The following is a 12,232-nucleotide window of genomic DNA, read 5'->3' on the forward strand; positions in this document are numbered from 1 at the left end:
ACATTCTAAGGTGCTGGGGATTAGGACCTCAGCATATCTTTTTGGGGGACACAAATCAAACCATAACAATCACTGACTTTTCTCAGTTCTACTTCCTGTAGAGCTTTAAAGTCCAGCCAGCCACTTATCGCCATCCCTGACCACTTCTAGTGCAGGCCCTAGTCTGGCCCCACTCAAGTCTATTTTCCACATATAACCATGATGATTTTTCTAAAACATAATTCATTTCTTTTACTCCATTTGAAAACTCTTGAAGAGCTTTCTCTTGCCCTTGGGATAAAATATCAAATATTTAACATTGCTAAAATGTCCTACCCGACTTGTCCTTTCAGTCTCACTTTTTGTTGCTCGCCCACATGATACTCTATGTGCCAGAAAGCCCTGCTGGACTTCCTTCTGTGAGCAATTTGAAGACAGCTTGCCCTCCTCTGTACATCTATATACGCTGCTCCTTCAACATTGGTGGGGACAGTGGAGAGAATAGTTTCAAATGCACGTTTTCTCATTTGGAGATCAAATCAATCATAACTTCACCCATCTTCCATAACTGTAGTCTCAGTTTATCTTTTAATTTTAGGATTAACAGCATTGTTCTTAACTACCCACTGCTCTGTCCCAGAGCAGGACATAATTTGTCATCTTAGTCATAGAACTACTGATTCCTTTTTTTCTTTTAAGTTCAAATTTATCTCAGAAAAAGTCTGTTTTTTTCTCAAAAAAAATTGTCTATAACTAGGAGAATATTCTTTCAATCCACAGTATAAAACAAACAAAGTATTTTCTGGAAGGATGGCAGAAAAATACATAGGCCTTTGTACAATGTCATCTTAATTACTTCATTGCTTTAATAAACTTAATAAGTGCAGTCACCACTTAAGTAAAGAAAACTGTGTTCCTGTCATGTGAGCCATGAACTCATGAAAGAACACACAATTAAGAACCACAAGTGTGAGTTTTACATATTGTATTTCTACATCATTTGACCTAGACACTTATGGGTGCCTGAGGATTAACTTTTGCCTGATTAAAATGGTTACTGGTATCTAATTTTTGTGTAATAATTTATAATGTATAAGCCTCTTTCTCATGCATTAACCATTTCATTCTCCCAGAACATGCGGGGTATTTTTATACATACTTCAGAAATATGAAAAGGAGTTCAAAGAGGTTAAGGTACTTTCTCAAGATGTGACAGATTTAAATAGTGGGTCCAGAAATTCTGACATTAGAGCTCTAATTATTTCTACTGCCCCATGCTGAATATTCTTCTTCTATGAAGTAACAGGATAAGCATTGTAATTCTATTGTGCTTATTGCATGGGTTTATGCTATGGACCACATTGAATAATTAATCTGCAAACACCTCGAAAAGTATAGCAGTTGTTACTTTTATGATTACTATTATGGCTTCTATTACTAAATATGAAGGGATTAAAAACATGAATTTATGTTCACTCATGTTTACAAACCGAAAAGCCTACATATGCAAATTTATGGTTAAATTACTATTAGTAGAATTAACCAAATAAGCTTTTTGTATCTGCATTTGTTCTGCTCTTCTTTTGTTTTTGTTTTCTTAAGATGCTGCATGCAGGATTACCTGAGCTAAGTGGAATCCAAGACGTGAAATATGTGTATGATAACCTTCGTCCACAAGACACAGATCTGGAAGCAACTAGCCATTTTACCAAGTAAGATTAGCCATGAATGTGTGAGAGCGTGTAGGTACATATATCATATTTGAGATGATTTCAAAATGACAGGTCATTACTATAAAAACTCCCAATTCTAGAACCAGCTTCTATCCTCCTTTACGAGAGGTAGAAAAGGAGAAAAATGAATGTCTGGCAAAAGGCTTTAGTCAGTGTTTCTGTAGCATGTTATTGTTTGCTAACCAGCCTCTTCATCTAACAGCTTGCTCAATAAGAGGTCACTGAAGAGAGCAAGGACTGACATAAATGAATCGGTTGTCCTACTTGAACTATGTACAGAAAAACAATTTGGAGAAAGAGATTTATGATGAGGTCTGAACTCACAACTCTCATCTCAAAGACAATACAAATATTGGAATATTTGGTCAAAGACTTGTGGCTATCTTCTATTTTTAACCTGTTTTTATTATTAAGTCTGGAGAAACCCTAGTAGACATCAAGGCAAGAGCCTGGGAAGAATACAGTGAATGTCCATTAGACACAAATCATTGTCAAATGGGTGGTACACATTATATTAAATGATTTTTCTGAACTTTCCTTTTAGAATACATATGATTGTTCCTAAAAATTGAGCATATTTTAGGTACTTAATAACTGCTATCCATAATGATTATCTTAGTTAATAGAGTAAGTAGAGAAATACAGCATTCTTTCTTTCCATAAATTTTTTAACATTGAATCTTATTTGAGTATATTTTTTTATTTTTCTAATAACTTAAACTGTAAATTTGTGAATGCTAATTTTATTCTTTTTCATGGAATGTATTCTTTGTCCTTTTGAAGAAAAAAATGATTATAATTATAATCACTTCCAGAATGCGTAGAGTTATAGTGAGGATTCATGGGGAAGTGGCCCTAAATACTTGAGAATTTCACTCCTTCAAGGGAGCACTGCCTCAGCAGGGTTAATTAATAGGCTGTCCTTGTGGTCAAATAGAAGCAGTGTGACATAATCACAGAATTTTAAAGCTGGAAGAGCCCTTATTTATTTGTTATTTATTCTGACAGTAAACATGCAAATGAGGAAACTGAGATTCAGAGAATTAAGGGTCTTGCCCACAATTAAGCAGCAAGAAACAAAGCTGGGACCAGAGCTCAGTTCTTCTGATCCTCCTGGTCCCAGCTTTTTCCTCCATTCAGTTTTGGAAACTATATGATATGACTAAGGAATACCAGGAAGAGCTGGTGTTATAAATATACCTTCCTGCTGCCTAGTTGGTTTCTGAAATCCTAGCGTTAGACTGATCAGGGAAATCTGGTAGGTTTGTTGAGTCTTGAAAAAATGCCCTTTAACAGTACAGGTAACTTCTGGAGGCAGCATTAGTTTATGTCTGATAACAGAATTGCACATATTAGTTGGACACTGACAATGAAGACTTGGGTAGATGTTTAGATCCTTGGTTTTAAGGATCAGAAACTCTAAAATTACCTAACAGGAAGAGATGAACTTGTATGAGAATCCAGGGAAAGGCTAATAACCTAGCCCCCAGAATATGGACATTCTTTTGGGGTTTGAGGCAGCTCCAGGTCTTCATCAGCAGTTTACAGTCCTTGTCTCTCAATCCTTGCCCACTCCTGGTCCAATTAACTCCATCCAAAGTGATTGGATCCACATGGTACCAAAATAGCCCCCTCGGGCTCTTCCTTCAAGAGAGGATCTGAGTGGGATGCCTTTCTTTAAAATGGGCAGCAGCATGGCAGGCACAGTGATTGAAAAGTCAGTGGGACTGGATTTGGGAGAGAAGAGACTTGGAAGAGCAAAGGAGATGACAGAAGGAGTGGACGGAGGGAAAACATGGTTGTGTTGTAGAATTTGAGAGAAGTTCAATTACTTGAGTATAGAGAGGCCAGGACTCAGGAAGGATTTTGAGAAGGAAAAATGGTTTCTTGACAGCCAGCCGGACTCTGGAACTTTCTGTTTCAATCCCGAGCCCCAAACAAGATTTTTGAGTCCCTTTTATACAGAGAGGAAAGGCCAAATGGTCCTTTTGTTTCAGTTCTCAATAGGCTTGAATTAGCATATATTTCCACATCTTAGGTAAGCTTTTAGCATGGACCTCAGACATTTAATAAGCTTTTAGCATATTTGGTTTGCATTTCCCCTGAATACTTAAAGTTTATAGACCTTGCATCGTTAAACTGTCTCCTGCTCACCAAGGGCAGGTCTGCAACCTTTCATCATCCCACACCCACAAGTAACAGATAGTTTAGGTTATCTCTGAAGAGACAAAGAGTCTCCCACCCATAGCCCACATCATTTCCCCCCTTTGCCAAAGTTTAACTTGCTAAGCTTTGGCATAATTATTGTTGGAGCTATGAGGTGGGTGGCTGTTTGTTGTTTTCATTGATTATTTATCAATCTTTAATGTACCATCCAGGACTGTTTTTAAGAGGTTAGAAGTTTTCATTCTGGACAGCAGAATCCTGGGGCGGGGGCCTCCTGCAGTCATCCTGCGGCCACTGGCGCTCACATGGATTTCCAGTCAGGTTCCAGATCCATCTATTACTTTTATTTTACCCTTGAAGAGTTTACACCTTTATTTTAAAAGGGGTTCTGAAGGGAGACAGATCTCTTTTCTGTAACTGCTTCCTGCTGGCCATGGGCTGTAGTCATTGCCTAATAAGGTGTAAAACTCTTAATTTATTCTAACTGGAGGAAGATGGATCTGGCATTCTGTACAAAGTTGGATGAAGTTTTCATATGGTTAATAAGATGTTCACTCTGAAAGAAACAAACTTAATTAAAAATTTGGAATACCTGTTTTTAAAAGAGGACACATTGGATTACAGAGGTAGACAAGGTTAGGTGCCTATAAAGATGGCACTCCTTAAAAGCTGGTGGGAACAGCATATACATTCTTTTTTAAGTTATTCATCTTTAGAGAGAAATTGCAACAGACACTTAGCTTTGTCTGAAGACACATTCCAAGCTGTTCAATGATTGGCCCTCATTCGCTCTGTCAGATGCTCCTGGTGAATTGGCACTCCTTGGGCAACTGGCTTCACTCAGGATTAGAACACTAAGTTGGAAATTCTCTTCGTTTTCATCTGTGGGAGTGATCAGAACTACAAAATAAAGGTTTTTTTACACCTTGGTTTTCATTGTACAATTTCTAGCAATTTTGACTTGTTCAATAGGTGACTCACCATCAGCAAGCAAGCCTCACCTTTGCTACACAGCAGAGTACAGTAGAATATAGAAGTTGACTGAGACTGGCTGAGACTGCCACCTTATTCTATAGACATGTTTTTAACTGTTTAGAAAATGATTTTACCAGGAATTTAACATGTCTAATATATTTCTGCACTTGATCCAAAATAGAAAAGATAACATTACAATTATTAGGCATATATTTAGTACAGGATAAAAGTACAGTACTTAGTATTAACTAATGTATTACTTAATGCATAAGGATTCAGAGTTGCAATTATTAGTTTTGAGTTTCAGGTTTGTAATACTTTACATGTTATCTCTCCACGAGAGCAGGCCATAATGCCAATTGTGCTTAAGTTTCACTTACTGTATCCTGGTATCATGGCTCCACTTAGCATGTTCTTCAACGCAGTGAGCAAGTCGCAGCATCCTTCATCTTAAGAGAGAATTTCCAGTATTCTACTAGCCTGGTGCATAGTGCTCTCTGGCACCATGGAACAGTGCCAGTCTGGAGGCATATCCATTGTACACTTGGCTGTACCGAGTCATTATTGGCTGCAGGAGCTTGAAACTGCAACGTAGTTTCCATCGACTTCAGGAGCAGAACCAGAGGCTGATATAGCAAATATTTTTAATTGAGGGGTCAGTGACCAGCCTAGCCAATAACTCACATGGAGAGGCCACCTGTAATGTATTCAAGGCCTGGTTTGAATGCACAAGAGTTTGACAATGTTAAAGTTTATTCCTTGTTTTTATATATATTTTAAACAACTTAATGCAACACATATATCAAATGACTGTTCACTTACACAATTTTACTATGAAGATAATAGCAGGTACTTTAGTAATAGAAGAAAAATATTATTTTTCATTGTTAAAATGAAAACAGAAGATTTCCAATAGAATCAAGATAACTTTTTATTACCATTTACTTAAATATGTACTTTGCAGTGGCCTTTAGACAGGTTTTATTATCATTAAGTTATTTCTGCTACCAATACCAATCTAAGTTTTAGTTAACAATGACTTCTAGAACTAGAACTATTTAAACATTTTCAGTTTGGCAGATGTTTTACAACCTCCTTATAATTGACTATAACCACATTGACGAGACACCTCATGTTTAAATAACTTATTAAATTACAATTACCAAAGAAATTAACTCTATTTATTTAAGAAAGCATATCTACAGTCTTTTTCCTTTAGCCTAATTTCACCAATGTGAACTTACAACTTTCATTCCTCTAAAGATTTTGTATATATAATGTTAATTTAGTTTATAAATTAACTATGGGAGATTACACTCAAGTTAAATAAAATTGAAACCATAATAGTTTATGCAAGGAATGTTCTCTTTTTCCCTTACAGGAAGCTAAAAACTTCTTTTCTTTAAGTTATGAAAATTAATAATTTAAAAGCATACTGACTACCAGGTTTTAAAACACATTACACAATTACTTAATTTTTTAAATCATAACCCAGGAAAGATCTCTCCATAGTTTTTATGGACTTTCCTTTACTTACTGAAATTTGTTAATAGAGCCACTAATTACCTTTATTTTGTCGGAAAGAAATCTTCTGCAAGAAAATAAGGCTCACCAGATTGTGGAGAAGAAAAGAATTTATTCTCAATCTTGCAAGAAGGGGCGCAGAGCCAGATATGGCTGGTGCCCCGAACAAAGAAAAATGACACAATTTATACCCCTAAGCGTAGCATGCAAGCTTTTCCTCTGTTTTTCCATAAATTGGATACTTCAGAAGTTACATCTTATCTGAGATTTAACTTTCCCACGCAAAAGTTTGTGATTTAACTGCTTCCTCTATCACATTCCAACCATTTTAGTTTTTACCTGCTCCCCTTTGTCAAATAAGGAATAGAATTTAGTGCTGAAATGGCACCGACTTAGCTCCTTCTTGGGCATCCTTCCACTGCCCATAGGACTGGCCTAAACTGGTCTCCTCCACTGCGGTCCAACCCGGGAGTGGGAGACTGAGGCAGCAGGCCGCCAGGTTACATCAACATTTTTCTTATGTGAAAATTAACCTAATCTTTGTTTTTTTACACTTTATGGCTGACAAAAGGTTTAAACTGGGAAATTACCAAGCAAACTGATTCTTAATTCCCTAGCCTAGTAGATAGGTTTAATCTGCCACACCTAGTCTTTGCCTTTAAAGCTCTTGCAAAGAGGAGGCCCTTTCCCAATTGTTTCTATAATCAGATTTCTATGACTTTTTCACCCTGCTTAGTTTAATTTGGGCTTTAAGAATATTTATTTACATATATAACTGCATATTTAATTAACAATTTGAATAGAGCTCTTTTACGAATTTTCATTTGTTAATTTGATATTATTATCCTGATGTATGAAGACATACACTGAGCAAATGGGCAGACACAAAGAGTTAAACACAGAAACAAAACTCATTGATATTATTTATAATTTGCATTATTTTATATACTGTTTAGCTTAATTTGGGGTCCCGAAATATATATTACTTATAACTGCATATTTAACCTCAACAATCTGAGCAAATAGGCAGACATGAATAGTTTGACACAACAATATAACTTTAGTTACTTTAAACTTCTAATTCTTACAAAACAAGTGTGACTGCAAAACATTTCAAAGACTCTTGAAACTCTTCTTAATTTGTACTATGACTGTGCAGTTTTATACTATGACTATGCAGTTTTACACAAGAATTTTCTTTCTTAATGGATTGTAACCAAAATGTTCTCAATGCTTTAGCACTATTTTTTTTTGTTTCAGAACTTTATATTTTACTTTGAATTTAGCAGAATTTTGGATAAGCAACAAGATTAATTTTATATATATTTACTGAGGCTATTTGAAGCCTCAGGGAGACAGACTGGTTTTTCTCATGAATTGCCACTCTTAGGAACACTGACTGTCAAGGCAGGAGACTTCTCCCCCTCCACCCCCCTTTTTGATTTTGGAGATAATAAAACTCCAGTGGTCATTTAACCTTATTCCATCAGGCAGCAATTTATTTAGTTTACACTTGAATTCATGAGAGAAAGGGTTACTAATACCAGGAGAGGAGACAGTGATGTCCCAGCTCTTCTCAATTATGAAATAACCATAGGCAAAGGCAAAGGGCGAGGTTAGGCTTGAAGTAACCATAAACAAAGGAAAGGTTAGTTTAGAATTTACACTTAAATAATAGTTTCAGGCTAAATTCATCCAGCTATAATTTCAGTTATTGTCTTTCCACTGTTTTATAATATAAATGCATTTATAAATGATTTTAACTCTTACAGTTTTTATTAATTTTTTAAAAACCTATTAATTTTATAACACCTTTAAATACCTTTCATTCGACTTATAACATATTAAATGAACTTAACCATTACTTTGATTTTTCCTTTAAAGTAAAAGAATAAATCTTTTACTTTAAAGTTAGTTTGAAATAAAAAGCTACTTTTCAGGATTTGATTTCTAGAACATAAATGTTCTTTTAAAAGAGGTAAGACTCTTCTTCAAACACTGAGGAAATGATGAGGTTAAAGCCCAAAAAGCTATTTTGATAAAAGATTTTCTTTGTATATTGATCTTACTCAATTTTAATCATAAAAATTTTCCTTCCACAAACCTACTTTCAGTATTCATTTAGGTTTTGTCCCACACTCTACTCTTTCCAATAATCAATCATTTTATCTTAGGACAAAATCATCTTCTGTTTCCTTAACAATAAAAACACACTCCATATATCCCACATACTAAGTTACCAGGCAAACTTCTTACAACATATAATTGCCATTAATACTAAACAAGCTTGTTAAAATAATGAACTTTTCTTCACTTTAAATACTTAGTAGCATGTAATACCAGAAGCAGTCTTTTTTGGAAACAAGTTGTCAGGGGAGACTGGCTGCTGAATAAGTTTGTTATAAAATTGCCTTTTATTATTATTATTATCAATTCAGTTTTTGTTAAATAGTGACTTTCTGCAATTAGCCATTTAAATACCTTAATTTAAACAATGTTTTGTAAAACTTTTATAATTATTTATACCCTTAAGACAAATTTTACCTTCACAGAACACATTCTCTTACTTAAAGTTACTACAATACCTTATAAGAACCTGGGCAGAATGAAAACGTATTTTGGCTTTGACACCCTAGGGAGAGAATTTTACTGCATTTATTCTGATTCTGCTTTTTACCCCCTTCACGGCAGTCGGGTGCACAACAATCAAACAGGAATGCAGCTTATGAATAGAAAGTGTGGACTCACTGGAAAGGGGCAAGTCGCTCCCCCCTTTCCAGCTTTCAGGCCAAAATGGGCAGACAGAACCTACTCAAATTCAGCAACTCTCCAGGGGACCCAGCCACCCTGACTGGGGCACAGCCCCAACAAACTTGGGTGCATGGCGCGGACACAGATGGCCTCCAAGACCCGGCAAAGGGCCAGACCAGAGACAAGACAGCAGAGCATGCACAAACATCTAGACTCCGCAAACATTCAGACTCCTCAGTTTTGCCCCATAATCATTTCACCCCCTTGCCAATGGCAAGGGAGGGCTCCAGCTCAGCTGTAATTCTACTTTACATAAAGACACAACTCCAACACTAACATTGAGCTGACACAGACAGAAGCACAAAGGTCACTAATCTGACCCACAAGTTTATATATATTTTCACCATGGCTGCCCCCACAGCCATCACAAACCTCAGAACACTTAACATTTGGTATAAAGCAAATTCATTCACAATTTAGCACCATAACAAAAGATTTCAGCTAAACTTTTTCCACTGTTTAAACTTTACACCCAGACCAAGCTCCACCAGAAAAGCCGATCCATTTTCCTGTAACCAAGTTTTGTTTTTTTTAATCTAGACCAATTTCCAGGACATTAGGACTTGAACCTATAAATAACCCTTCCTATTAAAATCAAGACTCCACTCCTTTAGTGGATATAAGACTAGTACCAGATTCTAACATGCAGTTAGACAAACCCAAAACACCAGGGCCTTTCCCCGGTTTTTCTCCTTTTCCCAAGCCTAGAGAGAACGGCTTCCCCCCAATTTTCTGGAGCTACTAGGGTTCTCTCGGGAGGTGATCAGCCTCCCCTTCCTAGCAATTAAAGCTAGGACCTTCCAGACTGTGCTCACCCGGGGAGTCTTACCTTCTTCCATGTTCGGAGTTCTTTTTTGTTCCCAGAATCTTTCTCTTCAGACCTTCCATTGCCCTCGATTTTTGTCGGGAAGATTCTGGTGGAGCCCACATCTTTTCTGGATTAAATTTAATCCAGGGGCGCCCAGATTTGGGGTTCACCTGAGTCCTCCCGGCTTCCTCGGGGATTTGGAAGGGGCAGCAAAATGCTACCGTCTCTGGCCTTCGTTTGTTGTCCCTTCGCGGTCGCCAAAAATGTTGTAGAATTTGAGAGAAGTTCAATTACTAGAGTATAGAGAGGCCAGGACTCAGGAAGGATTTAGAGAAGGAAAAATGGTTTATTGACGGCCGGCCAGACTCGGGAACTTTCTGTTTGAATCCCGAGCCCCGAACAAGATTTTTTAGGCCCTTTTATACAGAGAGGAAAGGCCAAATGGTCCTTTTCTTTCAGTTCTCAATAGGCTTGAATTAGCATATATTTCCACATCTTAGTAAGCTTTTAGCATGGACCTCAGGCATTCGATAAGCTTTTAGCATATTTGCTTTGCATTTCCCCTGAATACTTAAACGTTTATAGACCTTGCATCATTAAACTATCTCCTGCTCACCAAGAGCAGTACTGCAACCTTTCATCATCCCACACCCACAAGTAACAGACAGTTTAGGTTATCTCTGAAGAGACAAAGAGTCTCCCACCCATAGCCCACATCAGTTGGACCCTAGCGAATGGGTTTAAGATGCCCCATTGCTTGGACAGAGCAAGTTTACTAAGAGTCCCTCCTACCACTTAAAAAAGGAAAAAAGTATACAATTGGTTTGATGACAGAAAGGTCTCTCAGGCCCTGGCCATCCGAAAAGCATCTGTAGATTTCATTCATCAGCCAGGGTCCCATCCCTCCCCACACCCTTGCTTCCCCTGGCGCACCTCTATCTGTGAAGAGCAGGACCTTAGAAAAGGATAAGCGTGCACAGGGTGGCTCATCTCCCTTTCCCATTCAAGAGGACATGAACTAACATTGTGGGAAGTAGAGTTGAAGCCAATACCTTCCTGGCAGTGAGCAAGACTTCATCGTTTTAGTATTTTCTGCTATTTAAACTTTTTACTACAATTTTGTCATAAAGAGTGTATTCTCCACTGCAGACTTAAAAGTCCTCCAACTAGAACACATCATTTCTTTGTTCAATAACTTTCCTTGCCTTGCCATTTCTTACCTCTTACTTTGTAGGACTTTAGAATCTCATTGTCTTTATCAAGATTTATCCATCATTCCCAAACGAATTCTTTTATGGAGAGGATCATTGTCTAAGGAAAACTCTTTATACATTCATGCCTGCTTTGTCCATTTAACTTGCATTTCAAACCTCCCCAGGAATACTCCCATAGAGGGGGAGTCTGATCCAACTTTTTAATCCTACTTATCCCTTGAAACCCTGAACAACTAGTAACCTCCTCCACAAAATCATCTCTGACTATTCCCATACCGGAGATCTTATTTTCTTCTGTAATTCTGCAGAACATGTAAATTTTTGTACTGAATTACACAGCCCTGTGTATCACCTTAACAAAATGGTTGAATTCTCTCAGATAAAGCAAGGGTTGTCTTTCCATTTCCAAGAATATCTGAATATGAAACAAGACCAATTCCTCTTAAAATATATTAAAGTTTAATTAATATAAAATATAATATTATATAAGCATCAACCATTAAGAACTAAAGGACATATATACATAGATGGCTGACATTTAGTACATTGCTTCTTACATTAAGCCCAGTTCTAAGAGCTTTCCATATAGTTACTGATTTAATTCTCATAACACCCCTATAAAATAATCACTATTTTTATCCACATTTTTAAGTAGGAAAACAAGGCCCCAGGGCAGTTCAGCAATTTGCCCCAGGACATAGCCAGCAAGAGCCAGAACCAAGATTTACACCCCGGCGGCCATGCTGCAGGGTTTGGGTCAGCTTCTCCTCCTCCACATGCAGACCCTTTGCTGAGTGCTGCTTTATAATTGGGGCCACAGTTGTCTCCAACTGGGGAACCAGTTGTCTGGTCCCCAGAGCCCTCATTGGCTGCAGTTTGACCAAGGTATATCATTTCACCCTTTCTCAGATGATACTCCTCATATTCTTAATAGCCCAAGCCTCAGCAGAGGACAAAAACCCCTTCCCAGTACTCTTGTTGTAGAATTTGAGAGAGGTTCAATTATTTGCATATAGAGAGGC

General features: G+C 37.3%; 1 protein-coding gene across 3 annotated transcripts in view; it reads left to right on the forward strand.

Moving 5' to 3' along the window:
- The window catches only part of PIK3C2G (phosphatidylinositol-4-phosphate 3-kinase catalytic subunit type 2 gamma), a 646,925-nt gene that overhangs the window by 524,003 nt on the left and 110,690 nt on the right, over positions 1-12,232 (forward strand). For all 3 annotated transcript variants that reach the window (XM_058282853.2, XM_071210197.1, XM_071210198.1), the window contains one exon: positions 1,582-1,691. In XM_058282853.2, the coding sequence (XP_058138836.1) occupies positions 1,582-1,691 (110 nt within the window). The remainder of the gene's footprint in view (positions 1-1,581; positions 1,692-12,232) is intronic.

Source organism: Dasypus novemcinctus, chromosome 20 (assembly GCF_030445035.2).
Source record: "Dasypus novemcinctus isolate mDasNov1 chromosome 20, mDasNov1.1.hap2, whole genome shotgun sequence".
NCBI classification, from domain to species: domain Eukaryota; kingdom Metazoa; phylum Chordata; class Mammalia; order Cingulata; family Dasypodidae; genus Dasypus; species Dasypus novemcinctus.